Here is a 24,264-nt window from a genome sequence, read left to right as displayed (position 1 = left end):
TAAGCTACTAAGAGTGTCCTCTGGCTTTCACTGGTAGATTTTAATTATTGCCTCATTATTCTTGGCTTTTTGCATTTTTTTCCAAAAGTGTCGGTGAAGCTTAGCCGTAAGCCTCCAGCCCAGCAGCCCCATCCGTGCCGCGCCCTCCTCGGTCCCGAGCACGTGTCCCGCAGCAGCTGGTGTCCTGTCCCCAGGTGTGTTCTCACTGCCGGCCGGGGCAGCCCTCCAGCGCCACACGCCCATTTTAGTGACTTTCTTGGGCCACTCTGGCTCTGGCTGTCCCAGGCTGGGCTACCGGGAATCACTGTGAGATGGTCTTTGGGGCCTCATCCTCACCCCGGGATGTCAGGGGGCAGGAGCCAGATGGGGCACAGAAGAAGCTGAGCTGCAGGGCTCTCTGAAGCCGGGGCAGTCCTTCAGGGTTGTCCTGGGTTGTGCACAGGGGCTGGACCTTTACAATCATTGATGTTATTGGCTATGGGCGGCCTCTAGACGGAGGTGTGACCTTGAGTGCTCAGAGGATCCTCGGAGGTGACGGCGAGGGGCTGGGGGCCCGCTGTGAGCACTGCCGGCAGCCTTGCCGAAGGCTGTCCCCCTGTCCCTGTCACTACAACTCTCAGACCCTCAGCCCTGGCCTTCCATGGCCTTCCCACACAGCCACTCATCCACAGCTAACTGACCAGCACTTTCCGAGATGTAAGTTTCTATTTTTATTAGAACTTAGAAGCAGCAAGTTATGAATCTGGTGAGGTAGGACCAAGATTTGAGTTTCTTTCTAGTTTCCTAAGGCTTGTATTGTCTAATTTTATCTGTGTGTGGCTACTATTAATTAATGAAAATTAAATTAAGAATTCAGTTCTTGAGTCACACCAGCCATGTTTCCAGGCCTCAGTGCTCAGTGGTCAGGTATCGGCCAGTTAGGTTATGGAGCATCCCCACCGTCCAGAAAGCTCTGTGGAACAGCACCGCCCGCCACTCTGAGGGCTCTTGTCACCATCTGTGCAGACAGCTTTCGACTGTAAACATCTGTCACTCCTTTCGAATCTCCTTCTGAAATGGGCACACACACTCTTTTTGCATAGTTCATTAGGAAGACTGTTAGACTTTTCCGTGGAAAGTGCTAGTATCTGATGTTTTCCATATAATCTCAGAAATTTTAAAGTCCAATAGACAAGGAGTTTAAAATATAGATGAGCTTCTCTTCTGAAAGATTGAGAGGCCTGTCTGTAGCCATTTACCCTAGAGAAGAATTCTGAAATCTCATCAGGGAACGTTGAAAGATCCTGTAGCTCTGATGTTGCCGCTAAGTGAAGCAGTGGTAAGAATAGTTGAAAATCGCGCTTATAGCACTTTATCACATTTCTTTCTCAAGGAGGAAAGTCACGCATCTGTGAGTTTGGTGGATCCAGTGTTTCACGTTCCAGTTTCAAAGGCAGTTCAGCTGACTACGAATGATGCCATAAAAACCACTCTTCTGATAGAGTTGGACATCTCGGTAAGTTCCAGAATGTGTCTCTGAGCGCAGGGATGCTGCCAGTCAGTGCAGAGGCTCGCCCGTGGTGTGTCCTCACCCACACACGCCGGGAGGAGGAGGTGTCTGGACAGCGGCCAGCCACCTGGCCCGTCGCGTTTATTCCTGACCCATCATTTTGTCTCTCTGTCTCATCCCTGTTTTCTTTTCACTTCAAGGAGGGGCTGAAATGAGGAGTGTCTGGAGGTGATTCCACTTGGAGAGAGTAGTTTTGCTGCCTTACTCATTAAGCCACGAAAGAATAATGGAATCAGCACAGCACTGGCATATAGGAGCCCCAGGCAAGGAAGCTGAGGTCAGCGGCCAGGGGAGTCGAGCCCAGGCTAGCCCGTCCTGTGACGGTCACTTCTCAGAGTGGTGGTCCTTGTTCCTTTGAGAATCTGGGAGAAATCATGGACCCCCCTCCAGAAGAATGATTATATATAAGCATTTTGCACACAGTTTTAGGGGGTATCTGTACTGGCTCTTGGAGCCCCATCCGTAAGCCTCCCCCAGCCCCTGCCCCAGCCGCTGGCCTCAGGTGGGAAGCCGTGACTGGACCTGCTCACAGTCGTGCGGCTCAGCCCTGGGTGTGGGTCCTGTGGAGCTCAGTGGGCTGAACTTTCAGAAGAGAGTGTGTCAAGGCTGTTGGTGGCGGTTTAGTTGAATTTCTGATAGAAAAAAAAGAAATATGGCAGGCATCAAAACTAGATGGTTTTGCTTACATACCATTGTTCTGTTCAGTCGCTAAGCCGTGTCCAACTCTTTGCGACCCCATGGACTGCAGCATGCCAGGCTTCCCTGTCCTTCACTGTCTCCTGGAGTTTGGTCAAACCATGTCCATTGAGTCGGTTGGTGATGCTCTCTAGCCATCTCATCCTCCGCTGCCCCCTTCTCCTTTTGCCTTTAATCTTTCTCAGCATCCAGGTCTTTTCCAGTGAGTCGGCTCTTTGCATCAGGTGTCCAAAGGATTGGAACTTTAGCATCAGTCCTTGCAAGTAAATATTCAGGGTTGAGTTCCTTTCAGATTGACTGAAAGGTTTGATCTTGCAGTCCAAGGGACTCTCATACTATTGAGTAATTGCATTTTCTTTTGAACATTTTTATCCCTGCTGTTAAATATCCTGTATATGTGAAAGCATTTCACTTCTGTTACACACTTTTGTCATAAAGAGGTGAGGTTTGGCAGACTGGTGGGTCCAGTCTGTGTCTGTGTTCCTCACAGGCTAGGGGTGTGAGCATGTGTGGTTAGAGGCCCCTTCCCAGAGCCCTCCACACCCCTACCCCACTCTATGCAGAGTGCGTAGACCTGCTGTGGGAGGGGGCTCCACCTGGAGCCCGAGTTTGTGCACAGCCACAACCAAGGCAGACGCTTTAATGTTGCACGTCACTAAAGGGAGAAAAGTGGTCTCCCCCACCCCATTCCTCCCCAAAGGAAAGAAGTAAGGAGAGACCACTGAAGAGTCATTTCTTTGCTCCTAAAGTGTGTGTGTATATTTTCAAAAGAGGGTTTTTACATGGATTATTAGAAACACTACTTACCAGGACACCTTAATCTCCAGAAGAGGCAGGTTTTAATTTCTAGTCTGTGAATACTCGATATAAAGCAAAACATTAGATAATTACAAAATTTCTTTTTAAAAAATAACTCCTAATAAAAGTATGCTTGTTTAGTTAATTGGTCTTATTTGTTAGAAACAAAATAATTCTAATTGCAAAAAACGAACTTGTATGTTCAAATGTTCATATAAGAAAAACTGTGTTGGTTGCCCCACAACTAAAACTCTTAACTCATGTGGCATTTTTTTATTTCGTGTTGGTTCTTCTCTAGAAAACAGATTTTTCCTACCAGCCTGGAGATGCCTTCAACGTGATCTGTCCCAACAGCGACTCTGAAGTGCAGTTCCTGCTGCAGAGACTGCAGCTCGCAGACAGGAGAGAGCACCATGTCGCCGTGACGATTAAGGCAGACACGAGGAAGAAAGGTGCAGCCCTGTGTCTTACTGCTCCGGACATCCTTGGGGGCACGGGGGTGACAGGGCAAGTCTGCACGGGTGCCTGAGGGCGGGACACAGGCGCTCGCTGGTCTTGGGTGGGAGTCCTTAGCATCCCCAGCAGGTGCCCTGGGCGAGTCAGTTACCCTGAATGAGGTGGTGGTCGAGTTTATGCTTACTGGATGCTTACAAACATTAAAAATGAAGTTGAAGAATCAACTTTTCCAGAACTCTAGACATCAGCAAGCTTACAGCAATCTGGGAAACACAAAGATGAATATAACTGTGGTTTCAGAAAAGCAGGTTGGTTAGTTGAGCCAATATGTTAGGTTGTTTCTTTTCAGTCAGCATTGCTTTGTTTCTGAGTTAGAACACTAGAGTTGTCATGCAGAAAAACTATATTATATGAATCTGTTTTAAAAACTGCTTTTTGTTGGGAGTTCCCTGGTGGTTAGGACTCCAGGCTTTCAGTTCTGGGGCCCGGGTTTAATTACTGGTGGGAGACCATCCCACAAACTGCACGACATGGCCAAAAAAAAGGTAGTTGTTTCATGTTTGTGTCTCATGGCCTATTTGTTGTTGCTTATTTAATACATGAAAATAGTTGCTTTTTCCATGATTAAGGGAAATTATTTTTCAGTGATTTGCTTAGAATCTGGAACTAGAGCTCAGGCAGCTCTAAAATTCTTTCTGAGGAAGACAGGTAGTGTTATGTGACCACTGCCATCTTTTGGAGGGGCTTCCCTGATAGCTCGGTTGGTAAAGAATCCACCTGCAATGCAGGAGACCCCAGTTCGATTCCTGGGCTTTTTTGTTCTTTGGTTTTAGATAATTTCCCTTCCTTTTGTTTGGTAAACCTAGATTTCATAGGTATGGCTGATATAGTAATACTGTTGAATTAATAAAATTGTTTTTGTAAAGTGGATTTTTCTTTCACACTCTTGCTGAGGAAATCTTTTGACTGAATAAACGTTGACCAAAGTCATACTGTACTTTGATAGCACTACAGTGTAAAAGATTACAGCTGTTAGTGTTTCTAGGGGGTTGGAAACATCTTTATTTTCTGTCGTGAACTCTTCCGCATCTCCCTGGACAGGCGCAGCCTTGCCCCAGCACGTACCTGAGAGGTGTTCTCTCCAGTTCCTTCTCACCTGGTGCCTCGAAATACGAGCCGTTCCCAAGAAGGTACTGTTTTTTTAAGTTCTTTTGGTATCTACTTAAAAATATGTTTATGTCTCCCTAGAGCTTATTCAATCATTTGAAGGCTTGGAAAATGTGGTCTTCATAGCCTGTGTTCAGAATAGTTCCCAAGCCATGCTGTGTCTTTGTGATGTCATGGACAAATATTTTTAAATTGCTCTTGTATTGAAATGTTATGTTTTCTTTTGAAACAAGAATTTCAAGTAGGGCTTTTCCTTAATCTTATTTTACTAGACGTTAACTCGATGTTGCGCGGTAACCAGGGATGAAAGTGGCCCTCGATGACATGGGTTTTCCAGCTGTGCACGAACACTTTCTCTCTAGTTGACAGGAGGCTTGGGGAGTGGGGCTTTCCCTCACCTGTCACTCATGTAAGGTTGGGAAGACCCCTTTTTGTGTAAAAGTCGGTAGTTAATTTATTACGTCAGATTCTTGAGGGAAAGGCGAAGGGTCGTGTTGACGCTGAGACAGGCTTGGGGGTGGAGACCCACTAGGTGTCTGTGTTGTGCCCCCACCACCGCCGTTTTTCTGGCCCTGTTGAGGGATGTTAATGGGTGAACTCTGCAAGCTGTTTTACCGAACTTGTATTGCCAGTGAATAAAAACATGATCACGTTACACTGCTCACACTGCAGTGTTCATTCTGTTTTATTAAGGTGCTGACTGCATTTGTAGTCTTCGGGAAGTGAGCTCAATAGAGAGACTTAGTCCTAGGTATAATTTGAGTAAATTTACGATGCACTGTGATGAAAATTTCCTGCATAATTTCACAATTTTAGTTCAACTCTACCATTTCTGAAAACTTCACAATGTGTATATTTACAAATGTATTTTGTCTTACTGCAAAAGCAGTATGCTTGTAAAAAGTCTGGGCACAAAAGTAATACAGGAAGCAAAAGTGCTTTTTAATTAGACACCTGCAGTTAACAGGGCTTCCCTCGGTGCCTCAGAGAGTAGAGAATCTGCCTGCAAAGCCGGAGATCTGGGTTCAGTCCCTGGGTTGGGAAGATCTGCTGGAGAAGGAAATGGCAACCCGCTCCAGTTCTTGCCTGGAGAGTCCCAAGGACAGAGGAGCCTGGTGGACTGTGGTCCATGGGGATGTAGAGTCAGACACGACTGAGCCACCGTCACACTGCAGTTAACATTTGGATTTGTGTTGCTAGTATATATGCTGTTCTGTAACATACCTTCTTTTATTAAACAGAAATCATGAGTTTGCATATCCCAACATGGAACCATACTGGAGATCTTATTAAAAGATGCTATACTTGTTGATTTGATTAAGGACAGTCCATTGTTTCCAGTTTTTCACTATTAAAAACCCATTTAGGTCAACCTTCTGTTTGCATCTGTATACACCTGTCTAAATTTTCTTTTAAAAATAAATTCCTTGGAGTACAATTACTGTGTTAAAAATATTTAGAATTTAAGTTTTAGTAACGTTTGTCAACTTGTTCTCCACGTAATACAGTATTCCCTTTATTAGTACTGTGAAGTTTCTGTTAAGTGTAAAATGAGAAATATGCTACTGTTTTAGCCTGTAATTTAGGAGGGTTTATTGACTTGAGAAAGTTTGGCTGGAAGTGTTCTTGGTAAGCTCCTGTGCTCCTGTAGCTGGTGGGTCTCTGGGTAGGTTGGGCAGGGATTCTTGGCTAGTCGGTGGAGACCCGTGACCCCACGGGAATGTGATCTCATCACCCCCGTCAAGGGTGTCCAGGCCTGGGATGCAGTGGTGCCCACTCTGTTTCAGGGAGCGTTGTTGCTCCCGCTCTCCTGTGAAGCCTTTTGGGCAAGTTAGGTGTCCTCTTGTACCCAGTGCCTGTCAGAAAAAGCTCTTAATGGTGCTCAAATAAGTGTCGAAATCCAGGTTGTAGTCATCAGCTAAGACAGGAACAGGTATTGTGTCCTGAGATAAAAACATTTGGTTAATGAGGGACATCCTTGGTGGTCTGGTAGCTAAGACTCTGGGCTCCCAATGCAGGGGCCCTGGGTTCGATCCCTGGTCAGAGAACTAAATCCCACATGCTGGGGAACTAGATGCTACATAAATAAATATTAAAAAAAAAAAAAGTTTGCTTGGGAGACTTGACTTCCTGCTTACTCACATATAGCTGTCATGTAACTTGAGACCATACTTATGACTGATTAGGTCAGTTTAAGATACAGGGAAGGTGACCAAAAAATAAAAATGGGTCTTCCCACTTCGATGGGCTGCCATCAGAGCAAATATGAAACGAAATACCCTTTTCCCGGTCACACTCCTGGTGGCCACACTCCCTTTTTTTTTTATAGTTGGGCACATCCCAGGTGGACACCAACCCCGTGTTCTGACGCTGTGACCACAGAGCACGTGGTGACTTGTTGATTTCTTGGCCACAGGCATTTCTGCGTGCGCTTGCGGACCACACTGGCGACAGCGCGGAGAGGCGGCGGCTGCAGGAGCTGTGCAGCAGGCAGGGGGCGGCCGACTACACCCGCTTCGTCAGGGAGGCCGGCGCCTGCCTGTCCGACCTGCTGCGGGCCTTCCCGTCCTGCCAGCCTCCGCTCGGCCTCCTGCTCGGTGAGTGGCCGCCGTCACAGCCCCCTCCCCGGGCAGCCCCTCTGTGCTAAGGGCACCTCAAGTTCCTGCAGGCCTGTGGGGGCACGTTTCCATACTGGTCAGTAAGCAAGCGTCTCATGGCTGGGCTTCCTGGGGCCTTATCCAGCTGAACTGCTTTCCTGAGGTCAGAGGATCTCTCTCCCGTTTTGTTTTGTTTTGTTTGCTTTTTCAGTTTTCTTTTCTACCATTGTCACTGTCATTTGATCTCTCAATATTATTGTCATTCCGTCGCTAAGAGGTGTCCGAGTTTTTGCAACCCCATGGACTGCAGCACACCAGGCTTCCCTGTCCTTCACTGTCTCCCGGAGTTTGCTCAGATTCATGTCCATCGAGTCAGTGATGCCTTCCAACCATCTCACCCGCCGTTGTCCCCTTCTCTTCCTGCCCTCAATCTTTCCCAGCAGCAGGCTCTTTTTCTCCATTAATAGAATCAGTTGTAATTCTCTTTTTTCACTCAGCCTTCAGCCTAGAATCTGTTTTTCAGAAAGCACTTAGCCAAATTTTATCTAAAAATGAACTTTCCAAGAAAAGTATCTTTTTTAAGGATAGTGATAATTGATGGAGTGTGATGAAGTGTGCCCTCTGTGAGCAGGGTTCAGAAATGTCCCACCTGGGCAGGTCCAGATTTTGGTTCTTCAAGAGCCCAAGGGTCTAGTGCTGGCCCAGCATAAACAAGTGGCCTTACTCAGGGTGCCTCCGAGTGTGGACTTGGGGAGACAGGCATCCAGATAGAAGGTCACCCTGGTTTTTGCCCCGATCATGCCTTCTGGTCCTTGTACTCCAGCAGAAGAGAGTTTCAGATCTTCCTTAAGGACCTGGTGTCTGGACTTGGAGACGTTTACCAGGGATGGTGACTATAAGCGTTTATAGGATTTTAAAACCTTTGTTATTTAATACTTTCTATGTTTGTACTTTTGTCATCTCCTGTCTGTTTTCCTGCAGTGACGAATAGTGACAGGAAAGCATGTACTGTACTTTGTACTGTTAGGCTGGCAAGGTCCCTTGTGATGCCGAGTACAGTGAAGGGCGCTCCTTGACAAGTCAGGCCTTTACAAGTCAGGCTCCTTTACAAGTGAGGCCTTTACAAGTCAGGCTCCTTTACAAGTGAGGCTCGTGCTCCCTTTTTACTTCTTAGTGTTCTCTGTCCTCCTGCAAGTGGTGAGGCTGCTCTTCTCATTTTCCTGTTCAAATGAACACTCTTATCCTCTTTCTTTTGAGCTAATAGTTCAATTCAATCCCTCAGTTGTGTCCAACTCTTTGCGACCCCATGGACTGTAGCACGCCAGGCCTCCCTGACCATCACCAACTCTTGGAGTTTACCCAAACTCACGTCCATTGAGATGCTGATGCCATCCAACCATCTCATCCTCTGTCATCCCCTTCTCCTCCTGCCTTCAAGCTTTCCCAACATCAGGGTCTTTTCTAATGAGTTGGCTCTTCACATCAAGTGACCAAAGTATAGACGCTTCAGCTTATAAACTTTAGAAGTTTCTATAATTGAGACTTACAGAAACTTCAGTTATTTCCTAATGTCTATGAGAAAACTTAATACACCTAGGGGTTTGTGTTGAGCCCTCTTTTAAATCTTATTCTGACATTGCAACTGTAAGACATTTAGAAAGGGCTTTCTAAATTTTTGCTAAATAACTATCAAAATGATAACATACTGAACACAAAAATTTCCAGAGTTTTATTAGTGGACAATTCAAATATTGACTCTTAGTCTCCTTTTGAAAGAGTACCTATGTGTCTTGAAATCACTGGATTTCTGGGTAACTTGATTTAAGAGTGTTCACCGTTACACTCCAGTTTTTTGTTATAACCCTATAAATATAAGGAAAAATATTTTCAGCCTCAGTATTTTCCACAGTCTAATCATCTTTGAGTCACAATTGTATTTCAAGTCTGAAAACTCTGGAGACACCCCAGAAAACAATATAGTTGGTTCCTTGACTCTGAAGCCCATTTGTGGACCTTACTCTTATTCCTGTTTGCTGTTTTAAAAAAACCAAACGCCTTTAGGTAGAAATTACTGGCTTCACATTAAGGAAACTGATTCTGTTTGGTCTTTAAGATTTGGATGTGGCATCTAGTAATGGTCTGCTTACTCACAGTGAATGTATAGGTACTTAAAAGTATGATGAAAACGGAAACAACAGTTGTTTTGAATATTTTAAATAAGAGAACACTTAGAAGTCAGACCTTTACATGTAGTTTACGTGTATACATATACTTTATTTTCAGTAGGAGTGAATTAATAGTTGCCTGTTTTTGCTTTTTTCTAGAACATCTTCCTAAGCTCCAACCCAGACCGTACTCTTGCGCAAGGTACTGATGCTTATTAACGTCATACATAGCATCTTTCTCCTAAAATACAGTGAAACTCAGACCTTCAGATCCTTGCTAGCTACAGGTCCATTTACTGAAAACCTACCAGATTTGTGGAAGACGGCAGCAGACGTGATAAGGAGTGAAGAACACCAGACCTGGACCCCCGTCCTCCCAGAGTGCATAGGGCGTGGCATCTTCATGGCTCTTGCAGTCCAGAACCGTGTCCCTGCTTAGCGAGCGTCCCAAGTCCTCCCCCTGTGGCCTTATTGGTGTGCCTGGCCGCTTGCTGGGCTGGAGGAGGAAGGGGAGAGGGAGGGGTTCTGTATAAATCTCATCTAGTCTTTGGGGCACACAGGTAACCAGAAACTGTCCTGAGTGATACCAGGATGCTGGGGGCAGGGCTTACTTTGCAGCAAGCAGCAGAGCTGTTCTCTGAAGAGTGCGCACACAGAAATACCCCTCAGTGCATAAAAAAAGGCCTGGTCTGGCCTGTGTGTGTTAGTCCTGGTGCAGAGTTTAAAAACTCGCCTCTGTCTTTGCAGCTCAAGTCTGTTTCACCCAGGGAAGCTTCATTTCATTTTTAACATCGTGGAGTTTTTGTCTAACACCACGGAGGTGATTCTTCGGAGAGGCGTGTGCACGGGCTGGCTAGCCACCTTGGTTGAATCAATTCTTCAGCCGTACATGTGTGCAAACCATGTAGATGGCAAGAAAGCCCTGGCTCCCAAGGTATGAGGAGAATGCAGTTTTGGTGACGTGGAAAGCGTTCATTGCTTAGTTGGAAAAATGTCCCCTGCATCATTCGTTACCAACAAACCATTCAAAGGAAACTCTATGCCACACTTGAGCTTTAGTCTTTTGGAAAGTTAGGAGAACATAATTTTCACTCAGTATTAAATAGTCCGTGTGTTTCCTCAATGTGTAAAGTATGAATTGTATACAGTACAGTATTCACTCCTTGCTCATCACGTTCGTAAACAGAAGACCTTTTGTGTTTTATATTTTGATTCACACTTGTCAAAATCTCATTTGAGACTATATGCAAAGGGAACAATTACATTCTCCCTCTTCACCCATAAGAATGGTTGAAATCGAAAAAAAAAGTTGAGTCTTTATCATGAAGTCTTTTCCATGGTTTTGAAAAATAAGACATTTATAATGTCTTATTCCTGGTTTGGTTGCTCTGTTACTGAAATTAAAAAGTTGACAGCCCTTGGGGGAATTAAGGCTTCTGATATATACTTGAGAGAGCTTAAGAGAAGACTGGGGCTTAAAATTGCCCTTGAACTTGGTGTTTTCCCAGTCTGCTGCCTGAAACAGGTGCTTTACTGTGTGTGTTTCCTTACCTCCACAAAATTTTGAGAACCGAGAAACTTCTCTTTTGGAAAGAAATGCTGTAGTAATAGTGCTGACATGCAAGTATCATGTCACTTCATGGTCTCATGAGATAGCAGGTCTCCAAAAAGTTAAAGACAGCATACTGAGACACTTGCATTACAGACACCAAGCGTGGGTGCCTCTCACGTGTCCTTTCTTTCCTCCTGTCCTTTTCCCGCTTCTTCTTCCCCATTGTAACAGATTTTTATTGACTACCCAGTTTTGAGGCCCTGGAGGTGTGCAGCAGGAGCCGACTAGTACTCTCCCGTCTCCTCCCCGTCCCTGGAACATGGGAGTGTGGTCTCTTCAGCAGTTTTATTCTGCTTCATGGAACTTAACTTATTATCTGTTTTTCTGTAGATGAATGTTTGTTTATTGTCTTTTTCACACAGTAGAATATGCGTCCCATCGACATAGATTTGGTTTGCTCATTTCTCCATCCTAAGTGGTTGTCATATTGAGTACCTTCAGTGAAATTGTTAGGTGGATGAATCAAGTGAATAAGGCTAATGTAATATCCATCACAGCTTCCCTCCAAGACGAGAACAGCCATTTGACGCAACTCTGCCAGTTCTCCATTTAAAAAGTGCTGTATCCATCCTGTGGATGGACTTCAGACAGCTTCCCTTGAATTAAAGGCTAAAATATATACGATTATATCTGTATGCAATGTAGGGACGATTCCCGTCATTCTTAAGTGTTAGTATCACTCAGTGTAACTGAAGCATATGGCAGAGTGAAACTGAGAGTCAAGTATGTTAACAAGCTGATTCCTTGTAAGTGTCCCTGGCACATGGTTTAGAAGAAAACCCTTTTGAAATTGTAGCAAAAAGTTTTATCTGTATCTCATTTATTAGTCTAGCTTTGCAGCAAACCCTGGATGCACAGGAGCAGAGGCCGTGTGGTGCTCTGGCATCCTTAGGGCAGCCCCTTCGTTTCTGTCTCGCTTGCCTGGTTTCTGCTTAAACCCTTCACCCCTTCTTGGCGTTCGTCTGCATTGCCCCTTTATGTCCTGATGTGAAGGACCCTGTCTTCATTTTGTGTGTGCATTTCTTCATGATGCGTATGATGGGTTGCCCACTACTTTGGGCCTAGAAAAATAGCTCATTATTTATTTATTTATTCAGTGTTCTACCTCGGAAAAAGCCCTGTCATTTTAAAAATACTTTTGATTTAGAAAGAAAAAAATTTACAAGACAGACTTGTTTATTTCTCTGCGTTGACAGATGTGTTTGTGGTTTCAGTACGATTTAATGCCGCTACTTAATTTTGTGATGCTTCTAAGGGGAAGGGGAAGTGATAGTGATGAAATTAAGGGGAAGTTTCACTTTCTGATTTCTTTGGCAGACAGCACCTTGGATATATGCTTTTGTTCAGGTTCTTTTTTTTTTTTCCAAACTTATGAGCATTGCCTTAACGTTTCAGATATCCATTTCTCCTCGAACCACAAACTCTTTCCACTTACCAAATGACCCTTCAGTCCCCATCATAATGGTGGGTCCAGGAGCGGGCGTGGCCCCCTTCATTGGCTTCCTGCAACACAGGTATGTATCCCTCGTGGACCTGGCTGGGAGGATAATAGAGCGTTTTTTTGTTTGTTTGTTTCTTCTGGGGTTTTTAGGATATTGGACTTCAGTTGTAAAATTTTTATTTTAAAAAATTATTATGAAATGTGTGATAGCATAGCATAACTTGTCACTGTGGGAAAAGTGAAAATATCGTCCAGAGATTTTGCTTTGTGCTGGAACTTCTTTTTTACTATAGTATTTACTGCCCGCACCGCCCAGCCCTGCAGTGCTGGGGACAGATTCCAAGCACATCTTCATGCTGTGTTGACGTGCGGCTGCCCCATCTGTTCCTTTGTTGTTGTTGTTCAGTCGCTCAGTCGTGTCCGATTCTTCGTGACCCCATGGACTGCAGCACGCCAGGCCTCCCTGTCCTTCACTATCTCCCCGAGGTTGCTCAAACTCATGTCCGTTGTGTCAGTGATGCCATCCAACCATCTCATCCTCTGTTGCCCCCTTCTCCTGCCCTCAGCCTTTCCCAGCATCCATCTATTCCTTAACTGGGTCATCACAAAGACCCAAGTACACTCAGCATTTCAAAGTCAAACCCCTAACGCCAGTAATTTTCAGTAGAATAATATTAATTCATGTATCTTCATATCAGGGCATAATTATCTGATACAAATAAAATTGTGCTTCTCTCCCTGTGTGTAAAATAACAATTCTTACGTAACGGTCCCCAGGTGGTGGAGTAATATGCTTCGGGCAAAATCTTTGTGTAGTTTTCTTTTTTGTGTTGTTAAGAAAACAAAAAAGTGGGGCATGTCAACCATGTCTGAAAATTGCACAGCAGACTGTTCTACCTTTAAAGCCCTGTGCCTCTTTTCTATTACACTAACTGAGAGTTTTTAGTCATAAGATTGTTGCTAGTATTTAGTGTAGAAATTAGTCGAGGTTTCACAGTGTGGTCATTTGAATTACCCCTGCTCTGGAGATGTCATATAAAGGTCATAGATCTCTCAGCCCGGAGGTAAATTTACTTTCTCTAGCGTCCACTGAAGTGGCCGACTTACCCTGTGGACAATGAAGTGTAAATTCAGTAAACGGACTTTGAGTGACTGCAGAGTTGGGTTTTATAGACCTACCTGGAGAGGCAAAAAAAAGAGAGGTTGCTGTTACCTGTTATTTCTACCAGACCTCAGCTTTCGTTTCCCCTTAGAGAGAAGCTCCAGGAACAATACCCAGGGGGCCACTTTGGAGCCACGTGGCTGTTCTTCGGCTGCAGACACAAGGAGAGGGATTATTTGTTCAGGTACTTGCCAGCCCTCGTGTTGTAAGGCTTTGCCATGCTCTACAGTTGTCATCTCAGACTTCTCCAACATGAAATTACAAATCTTCCAGTGACCCGTTACGTATTGTGTTTCAGAGACGAGCTCAGACACTTCCTTAAGTGTGGAGTGCTCACTCACTTGGAAGTCTCCTTCTCAAGAGATGTTGCGGTGGGGGAGGAGGAAGGCCCAGCCAAGTATGTGCAAGACAGCCTCCAGCGTCACAGCAAGCAGGTGGCGGGGGTCCTCCTCCGGGACAGCGGTTATGTCTACGTGTGTGGGTGAGTGCAGGGGGTGGGGACAGTCAGTGGTGTTCATTAAAGAAGCCAGGGGCCCATTGGTTAACGACCCAGACCTGTATGGGTGGGAGATCTGATTCTCAAGTACAGGGATAGAAATACAAGTTCTAAAGCTATTTTTATGTACCCTCGATAGCCAAGAAGTTGTTATCAGGAAAAGAAAGTGAAAATTAACTCACGCAGCCTTCCCTGGGTCCAGGGGTTAAGACCACACTTCCGCTACAGGGGGCATAGGTTCAGTCCCCGGTTGGGGAGCTAAGATCCCAAAAGAAAATTAACTCGTGCATTGCAGACTGCTCTGTGCTCTTTTAAATTAGGTTTCTCTGTTTGTTTTTGCTATGCCTAATTCATTGTTTAATTGATTTTGATCAGTGAATACTAAACGTGTGATTTTTGCAGTCGACCTAGGAAAAGAGCTTCGGTTTTGACTCTGAGAATGGTTTCCCTCATGGCTCAGTTGGTAAAGAATCCGCCTGCAATGCAGGAGACCCTGGTTTGATTCCTGGGTCAGGAAGATCCTCTGGAGATGGGATAGGCTACCCCCTCCAGTATTCTTGGGCTTCCTTTGTGGCTCAGCTGGTAATTAATCTGCCTGCAATGCTGGAGACCTGGGTTCAATTCCTGGGTTGGGAAGTCCCTGGAGAAGGGAAAGGCTACCCACTCCAGTATTCTGGCCTGGAGAATTCCACGGACTGTGTAGTTCATGGGGTTGCCAAAGACTGAGCAACTTTCACTTTCACTTTTCACTGAGATTGTGAATTTAGGATTTTTTTCTTAAGACATAATTTGTAATGTCAAAGTTGACATACACCAGGAGTCATTCTTGCATTTCATCTACTTTTTGAGACAAGAGCCATTATAGAAACCCAAGATCACCATAGGGGGAAAAAAATTTAGTAACTAGCTACGTGTTTTAATGGAACTCAAAATGTTTGCTAATTAAAAAGGAGTTTTGAAATGAGAAACTACACTTTTTTTTTAATTTCTAAAACTGACACAGAAAAAGAAATATTGGCATAATGACCTGGAGATAATTGAAAAGATTTATAAAACAGAACTTACTTTTTGGACTTACTCTCTGTGATACATTCTGATAATGTCTATTTGTTCGTTGTATCATTTTTAAAGAAAGCTGACTTTGGCTCCTAAGTTGATTTCACGACCCATTAATGACTCCTCAGATAGAAAAAGTTGCTTTAGGTCAGAAACGACCGAGCTCCTGGATGTTGTGTTGGTTTATGTTTTCATGTAGCTTCTAGTGAAGTGTTTGGTCTTCCTTTTGTTTGCAGAGGAGAGTGCTGTCAGATTTAGGCTGAAGTTTTAAGTGCAGCCCTAAAATAATGGAGGTGAAGTCCGTGTACAAACATACATGTACAAGTATATGAATAACTGGTACTTGAGATCTTAAAATGTTAGCCCAGAAGTAACCCTTCACCATCACTGGTGCCTCATTCTTTCACATCCGTGAAGTGAGGTTGATACACTCACAGCTGGTCTGAGGTCCGAGGTGAGGGCTCAGAGTGAACGCCCCGTGGCTTCTAGTGTGGACCAAACAAAGGGGACCTTGAGGAGGACAGCCACCGAGGAAGGTGCGAGCTTGTCCCTCGTCCCAGGGGACACTGTCTCAAGGGGGAGCCTTTGCTGCTGAGAGTCAAGTAAGAAGACGACGCCGGGCCCAGGACATGTGGTAGCTGGAGCCCTGGACGTGAGGAAGGGCGGGGATGGGGGTGGCCTTGAGGTGCTCTCGGTGTGCTTGGGCAGAGCAGGAGGAGGACGTTGGAGCAGCCGTTATGTCTTTCTCAAGGAATCTCGCTGGAAGGGGCAGAGCGAGTTCAGCTCCCAGCACAGTGGAGTCCTGTCTGGCAGTTACTCATGCCGCAGATGTCACAGTGCCTGCCGGCGCTTCGGCCCGTGCAGGTGTCTGGAGACGGGAGGTGGGCAAGGTGCTCTCCGTGCCAGCCACCGCTCCCAGTGGGAGAGCCGGGCAGCAGTGCTCACGGTGCAGCGCGGGCTGCGTGGGGCCTCGCCTGGCCTGCAGTGAAAGAGCTGGGCCGTGGAACTGCACCGAGAAGGGGCAGCCCTCAGCAAGTTCTCAGTGATGTGTCTGTTGATAACTGTGTGCCTGTGTGCCTGCCAGGCATGCAGGCTTAGACTCTCAGGGGAACTCCTTGCCCCAGGAAGGCCTTGAGAGTGGAGGGAGGGCAGAGCCAAGGAGGGCCCAGTGCGTGAGGCCCTCAGGCACGTCAAGATTTCGGCTGCTCCTGGAGCTCAGAGCCTGCTGAAGGACTCAAAGCTGTGAACGGGTGGTCAGCAATGCATGTGCTGGTGGTCCCTGGGCAAAGGCCTGGCCTTGGGCTGGGGGGTGTGGTGGTGACCAGTGCCTGGAGACCTCAGGGTCACTTTCCAGAGAGATGGAGGGGGCTGCAGTGTGGTGACGCAGGCCCGGCCTGAGATTCGTGAATGCAGGAGGATTTAGTGCACAGTTCCTGTTCTTAAACAGAATGCTGTTACTCATTTTTTTCTAGAGATGCTAAGAATATGGCCAAGGATGTCCACGATGCCCTTGTGGAAATAATAAGCAGAGAGACTGGAGTTGAAAAACTAGAGGCAATGAAAACATTGGCCACTTTAAAAGAAGAAAAGCGGTATCTTCAGGATATTTGGTGATAAACCTAGAAAGTAAAAGAAGAGAATTAAGGTTTTTTTTGGCTGAAAGTACTGACATGAAACTTGACTTGAAGCTTGGGATTTTCAACGTTTAAATTAAAAAAAAAATTTTTTTTTCAACATTTCTTGGAGGAGGTGGGGTGGGGCGTGGACCATTTTAACCATACGGGGAACTTTCAATTCGGGTTTCCATACCTCCCCCCACCCCCTCCCCAAACCACCCTGAGCAGAAAGGCGGCTCTGACTTCTCCACTAGCACCTCACAGGCCACCTCCACATCCTGGAGAATTTTTGCAGGGACGTTGACCGGCTCCCTGGGCTTCTCTGTCGGTGCGTGTGAGAGCTTTTCAGCGCAGGATGTGAGCGTGGGAGCTGACCCGGTAGGTGGTCAGGTCTTGTGAACTTATTGCCAGTTTTTTTAATAATCTAAAATTAATTTTTATTTTATACAAAATACACCATAGAGAGTATTCATATGAGTGTATTAAAATTACATATGTATAGTATATCTGATTACATGTTTATATATAATTTTATCAGATGGTTTATTACCAAAACTATATTTCTGATAAAAACATTTTAAGGTAATGCTTATAGTGATTCTTTTCATGATGCTGGAAATACAAACTATATTTTGAAATTCCACTCTGGCATATGATTTACTTATACTTAGCATGGTCATTTCTTCTTAGTATCACAGTTCCAGAATTTAAAGAAATTTGCATTCAGATTATAGATCCATTTCCCATCTTTTGATTTCTGCCCCTTTTGATGTACTTTTAAATTTTCCCACATAATTTATTGTTATTTCTGTGATTGTAACCTGGGCTTAAAATACCTACTTAGTACCCTTGTATTTCATAAATTCCTGCTGTTGTCTGAATATTTATGTCCCCCAGCTTCCCCCGCTGCCTCCCAATTCATATGTTTGAATCCTCACCTCTGATATGATGGTACTAGGAGCTGGGCCTTTGTGGGGTGACAAGGTCATGATGGTGGAGCTCTCAGGAATGGGATCAGTGCCCTTGTTTCAAGACGCCCCACAGGGCTCCCTGCTCCTCCTGCCCTGTGAAGACACAGTGAGAAGTCGGCGTCCGCAACCCTGAGGCCGTCACCAGAACCCAGCAACACTGGCACCTGCTCTGCACTTCTGGCTTGCAGAACTGTGAAAGATTTCTGTTGTTTATAAGCTACCCATGATATCTTGTTACAGCAGCTCAAATGGACTACCGGACTAAGATAATTCCCAACAACCCATTCTCTTTTAGTATTTGTCAGAACAGAAAACAAAGTCTAAAAGGGGTATGGAAATTTTTTCTCCTAGTCTCTGGTATATATTGTTTTTTTAATTAAAGAGATTGGCATTTAAAAAATCTCTACCTGTCAAAGGGTTCTGGTCATTTTGAAAAATAAATATCTAAAATAATACGGTATATAATCTTAAAATTTGTTAAGACTTCAAAGCAGTTTGTTACAACCTCTAATCTTACATATTTCATGTCTTTTACAATAGAAATATTTCTGAAAAAACTTACAAGGCATAAGACAACATATCAAGCAAAATTATGGGCATATGTTAATATCTGTCAGCCAGAATAGACTTAAGGTGAAAACATGAAAAGGGACAAAGAACGATATTCCTTGCTAATCATTCTAACAAGAAAATACAGCTGAGAACGTGTGTCCTGTGCCAGTGCTGTCCGTCCATGTTGCTGTGTTAGTGTTAGTCACTCAGTCATGTCCAACTCATTGTGACCCCATGGACTGTAGGATGCCAGGGTCCTCTGTCCATGAAATTATCCAGGCAACAATACTGGAATGGGTTGCCATTCCCTTCTCCAAGGGATCTCCCCAACCCAGGAATCAAACCTGGGTCTCCTGCAGTGAAGGTGGGTTCTTTACTGTCTGAGCCACTAGGGAAGCCTGTGAAAGTGAAAATGAAGTCATGTCTGACTCTTTGCGACCCCATGGACTGTAGCCTACCATGCTGCTCTGTCCATGGGATTTTCCAGGCCATAGTACTGGAGAGGATTGCCATTTCCTTCTCCAGCGGATCTTCCCAACCCAGGGATTGAACCCAGGTCTCCCGCATTGTAGACAGACGCTTTACAGTCTGAGCCACCAGGGAAGTCCTACAAGTTACCACGTTCCCATAGTGGGAGTCAAACCCGGGCCGCCTGGGTGAAGACCAGGAATCCTCACTGCTGGACCATACGGGAAGCCTATATGTGACCGCACAACTGACAGACCCCTAAAGAGAAACTGAAGAGTGTGCATAGTGTCCTCAGATCCCGGCCCGAGCCATGTGGTTGGTGCCCAACATCCGGGTTATTTCTGTTAGGTTGCGAGTTACCAGGTTCAGATGAGAGTTAATCAGCTGCTCCCTCACAGCCTTGCCAGCAGATGAGGGTAAAACTAGATCCCAGGCCAGATTTTGCAGCACACACAGCTCTTGAACAGTTTTCTTTCTTTATTAGCAGTCAGGCACTAACGCTTCCTACAGCCAGGCCTGTAAGCTTAACGAAGTTCCAGCACTATCTCTCTAGGTGGCCTGGCCACGTCTTACATAAAAAGTTTCACATCAAGGTGGTTGTGAGTATGACAAGGGCAGACTTTTGTTCCTCTCAGCATCATAAACTGCCCCCCCACCCCCAGCCCAGTGGCTGGACACAGTGCTGTTTTGGGGTTACGCCTCAGGCACTACCCCAAGAGTCTTGCTGGTTAAGTCCTTTTTGACCTTGTCTGTCCAGCAGTGGGGAGTACCTCTGATTAATATAGTCAAGCTCCATCATATCTTAGTACCACTAAGTGTTCAGTAAGAACCCCTTTCTAACCTGTTATTGTAAGAAGCTACTGCTGGACCCATTATTTTCAGTAACATAAGGCTGATCAGTGATGAAATTAGTAGAAGAGCTTGAGGTAGCCATTGGCTGTATGGTTTTCCTCATTAGAATGCTGACTGCACCCAGAGAGTTCCTTACTCCGTAACACACCTAGTTATCTGCGCTGGAGCAGTCTAAACTGAATTCCAGACACCATAATACTGGGACATAATCTACTTAGTCATAAACTGTCAGGTTAAAAAATGTGGGAATGTGAACCTCACAGCCGGCAAACTAGATGACATGTGAGCTGCATCCAGGCATCTGAAACCCACGCTGGTTTCAGATGCTTGAGACAGTTTTAAAATTGACCATGAACTAGGCCATAAAGGGAGACAACAGATGGTGTGAAATAAGGCATTGTTTGCTAGTCTTGACAGAGTTAAGAAGCAACTATAATCAGCCCGCTGAGGCCACACTGAAGAATTTTTAAACCCATGCAAATGACGTGTGACATAGGAAATGAAAATGGTTTACAGAATATTTAGGACTGATTTCTTCCAGAATGCTAAACATACACATGAGTTGCAGCCAAAGCAATACCCAGAGGGAAATTTCATCCATTTCACAGGTATTTTCAGTGCCTACTTCACCAGGTCCTGAAGTACTGTGGCAACAGCAGTGACGAAAATAGATAAAAAACCTCTGTTCTCAGAACTTGCATTCTTACTGAGGAGAGCCATAAATGAATGAAAAAATATTATGATGTTTGAGAAGATAATAAAGGTTATGGGAAGAGGAACTAAAGAGCCTCTTGATAAGGGTGAAAGAGAAGAATGAAAAATCTGGCTCTGTAGAGCCCCTGTTTGAGTCCCCTGAGACACACAGCAAATTCCCATTGGCTATCTGTTTTACATACGGTAATGTAAGTTTCCATGGTACTCTCTCCATACATCTCACCCTCTCCTCCCTTCTCCCCGTGTCCATAAGTCTGTTCTCTATGTCTGTTTCTTCATTGCTGCCTTGCAAATAAATCAACCTAGAGGGGTGGGATGGAGAGGGAGATGAGAGAGAGGTTCAAGAAGGAGGGGACAATGTACCCCTGTGGCTGATTCATGTTGATGTTTGACAGAAAACAACAAAAGTCTGTAAAGCAATTATCCTTCAATTAAAAAATAAGCTGGCTTAAAACTCTCTATTCAAGAAACTAACATCGTGGCATCTGGTTCCATCACTTTGTGGCAAGTAGATGGGGAAAAGTGGAAGCAGTGACAGGATTTTATTTTCTTGGGCTCCAAAATCATTGTAGACACTTGCTCCTTGAAAGGCAAGCTATGACAAACTTAGCATATTAAAAAGCAGAGACATTGTTTTGCTGACAAAAGTCTGTACAGTCAAAGCTATGGTTTTTCCAGTAGTCATGTACGGATGTGAGAGTTGGACCGTAAAGAAGGCTGAGCACCAAAGAATTGATGCTTTTGAACATTGGTGCTGGAGAAGACTCTCAAGAGTCCCTTGGACTGCAAGGAGATTTAACCAGTCAATCCTGAAGGAAACCAACCCTGAATATTCATTAGAAGGATTGATGCTGAAGCTGAAGCTGCAATACTTTGGCCATCTGATGGGAAGAGCCAACTCATTTGCAAAGACCCTGATGCTGGAAAAGCTTAAGGGCAGGAGGAGAAGGGGCAACAGAGAAGGAGATGGTTAGATGGCATCATCGAGTCAATAGACATGAGTTTGAGCAAAATCTGGGAGATGGTGAAGGACAGGGAAGCCTGGCATCCTGCAGTCCATGGGGTTGCAAAGAGTTGGACATGACTGAGCAACTGAACAACAACAAAATACCATGGAAACAAAAGGGAGTGTAGTTTAATTAGTGTACAAGGAGGCTTCAAGAGGGCTTCTTTGGTGACCCCGTGGTAAAGCATCTGCCTACCAATGCAGGAGACTCCAGTTCAGTCTGGTCTGGGAAGATGCCACACACCCGGGGGAAACTGAGCCCGTGTACCACAACTGCTGAGCCTGTGTTCTAGAGTCCGGGAGCTACAACGAGAAGTCACAGCAATGAGAAGCCCACACACTACTAGAGAGTAGCCACCACTCACCACAACAAGGCTTCCCTTGTGGCTCAGTTGGTAAAGAATCTGCCTGCAATGCAGGAGACCTGGGTTCGATTCCTGGGTCGGAAAGATCCCCTGGAGAAGGGAAAGGCTACCTGCCGGGAGCCACCACGGGAGATCCCACCCATGACAAGGTCATGTGGAAGAGATCTGATGAGCAAGGTGGATCAGAACTCAAGGGACCCCTTGGATCTGCTCAAGCATCTACTCCAAAACCAAAATCTCTCTACTGTTTATTGTATTATGCCTTTCACCAACTCTTCTGACATTAGCAGAGGGCTATCCCCGACCACCTTTCTCTGGAAAAAGTCAACTTAGAGCTTTAGTTAATAAGTCTCCTGGGCATGATAGGAGTGTTTCAATTCAAACCCTTCTGATGGCTTTCTAGCTTGCTTGACAGGTTTATCCATACTCTTGCAATTAACACACATGATTGTTCACAACTCCCCAACCTTGAAAGGCACGGGAAGCCAAAACATTCTAAAAGTCCTAATGAGCATAGAGTTCTTTAAGGGGTGAAAAATTATTAAAATAGTACTGGTAAAGGGCTTCATTGTTGGGCCAATGCTTGCTGCCAAGTTCCCATATCCCTTATCCATTGTGCACCTGGGAGTGCATTGGTTAACATAGTTGGAATGTAAGGAAAAAAACAAGCAGCAGCCTTGGAATTACCCACATCAGACCTTTGAGCTAATTGGTTCTTTCTTTGTTGTAACTCATTGCACCTTTGCTCCGTGAGAATGTAAGTCTGTTTAGCACTTTCTGAGGCTGACATAGATTAGAAATATAAAGAAAAAACACTTCAAGGGAAAATAAGTTTTCTGGTTGAGTAGCCTTTATCAAAAAAGGGTCATAAAATGTCCACAGGCCTCCAAGGCCAGAAGATAATGTACACAACATTGTTTATGGGAAAGGTATGCAGAAAAAATCCTGGTTTTGATAAAGACAAAACAGATGTAATGTTTGGGCTGACTCTGTATGACTTTGCATCTTTCATTTCCCTCTATGTACAAGTCAAGGTATAAAAGTTCCTTTTGAAAATAAAGTTATGGGCCTCGCTCACCAAAGCTTGGTCTCCCCGTGTCATGCTTTTTTTCCTTTTCTCTCTTTTTCTCTCTCTCTTCTTTCAGGATGACTCCTTGGAATACAGGAGCTTTATTGGCTTTCTGTGTTAATCAAGGAAGATCAAGCCTCTGTTCTGTCTGCTTTGCTATCCTTTCGCCTATGCCGTCATCCTGAGGGTACCCCTGGATCCTGCTGGGGCTGGACCCCAGCAGCTACCCACTCTTCCCTTGTGGCTCAGTTGGTAAAGAATCTGCCTGCAGTGTAGGAGACCTGGGTTCAATTCCTGGGTCGGAAAGATCCCCTGGAGAAGGGAAAGGCTACCCTCTCCAGTGTTCTTGGGCTTCCCTTGTGGCTCAGCTGGTAAAGAACCCACCTGCAATGTGGGAGACCTGGGTTTTATCCCTGGGTTGAGAAGATCCCCTGGAGAAGGGAAAGGCTACCCACTCCAGTGTTCTGGTCTGGAGAATTCCATGGACTGTATAGTCTAGGGACAACTGAGTGACTTTCACTTTCACCACAAACTAGAGAAAAGCCTGCACAGCAATGAAGATCCAACATAGCCAAAAATAAATAATAAAAATTATTAAAATTAAGGAAGCTTCAAGAAATATTGCAGGGGATGGATATTTTTATAGTGATTAGAGTCAACTGATGAGAAAGACATGAAAATCCTAAATATGCTTGCACTTAGTAAGAAAGCATAAAAATACTGTGTTGGCCAGAAAGTTCTTTTGGGATTTTGCTATTAGAGGCTGTGGAGAAACCTGAATGAACTTTTTGGCCAACTCAATATACTGATGGAAAGCAAAAACTCAAACTAAAAGGAAAAGGCAAATCCAAAATCACAGATGGGGAAGTTGACATACCACACAGAGAATAAGCAGACAAAATCGTAAATGTTTAAGCGACTTAACACAATAGGAGCTGATGGACATGCGTAAAACACTAACACCAACAACTTCAGAACAGAACATATCTTCCAGCTTACGTTGAATACATACCAGAATACACCAACTTTCAAAAAGATGGAAGCTGTACAGTAGGTTTTCTGAGAATTAAACTAAAAATAGCTAAGTGAAACCAGAATAACCTCCGAATCTTTGGAAAATAAGCAACACAAAGTAACCTATGACTCAAGAAAAAAATCATAAGGAAATTAGAAAATATTTTGATGAAGACAAGAAAAGACTTTTCAAAATTTGAAGTTTGCAACTAAACCAGTGCTCTGGGGGAAACAGTTGTGTCTAAATTCTGATCAAATTAAAGAAGCTTACAAATCAATGATCTAAGCTTAAATACTGGGAAGTTGGAAAAGGACCAGTACATTAAATGCCAAACATTTGAAAGAATGCAGTAAAGATAAAAGAAGATGCCGATGGAAAAAAAAAAAAAAAGTGCAATAGAGGAAACCCATGTTAAAGCAAATGTTAATTGTCTTAAGTTTT

The 24,264-nt window shown here is 44.6% G+C and overlaps 1 protein-coding gene across 4 annotated transcripts in view; it reads left to right on the top strand.

Annotated features, from left to right (window-relative positions):
* Positions 1–22,821, top strand: part of MTRR (5-methyltetrahydrofolate-homocysteine methyltransferase reductase) — a 37,566-nt gene extending 14,745 nt beyond the window's left edge. For all 4 annotated transcript variants that reach the window (XM_070774871.1, XM_019983017.2, XM_019983016.2 and 1 more), the window contains 10 exons: positions 1,373–1,495; positions 3,342–3,495; positions 4,601–4,689; positions 7,083–7,263; positions 9,588–9,630; positions 10,176–10,362; positions 12,436–12,554; positions 13,735–13,827; positions 13,942–14,124; positions 16,668–22,821. In XM_070774871.1, the coding sequence (XP_070630972.1) occupies positions 1,373–1,495; positions 3,342–3,495; positions 4,601–4,689; positions 7,083–7,263; positions 9,588–9,630; positions 10,176–10,362; positions 12,436–12,554; positions 13,735–13,827; positions 13,942–14,124; positions 16,668–16,809 (1,314 nt within the window). In that variant the 3' untranslated portion in view covers positions 16,810–22,821. The remainder of the gene's footprint in view (positions 1–1,372; positions 1,496–3,341; positions 3,496–4,600; positions 4,690–7,082; positions 7,264–9,587; positions 9,631–10,175; positions 10,363–12,435; positions 12,555–13,734; positions 13,828–13,941; positions 14,125–16,667) is intronic.
* The last annotated feature ends 1,443 nt before the right edge of the window (positions 22,822–24,264 follow it).

This window comes from Bos indicus, chromosome 20, assembly GCF_029378745.1.
Source record: "Bos indicus isolate NIAB-ARS_2022 breed Sahiwal x Tharparkar chromosome 20, NIAB-ARS_B.indTharparkar_mat_pri_1.0, whole genome shotgun sequence".
NCBI classification, from domain to species: domain Eukaryota; kingdom Metazoa; phylum Chordata; class Mammalia; order Artiodactyla; family Bovidae; genus Bos; species Bos indicus.
Note: the sequence above shows the minus strand (reverse complement) of the source record. Positions and strands in the feature narration are given on the sequence as shown.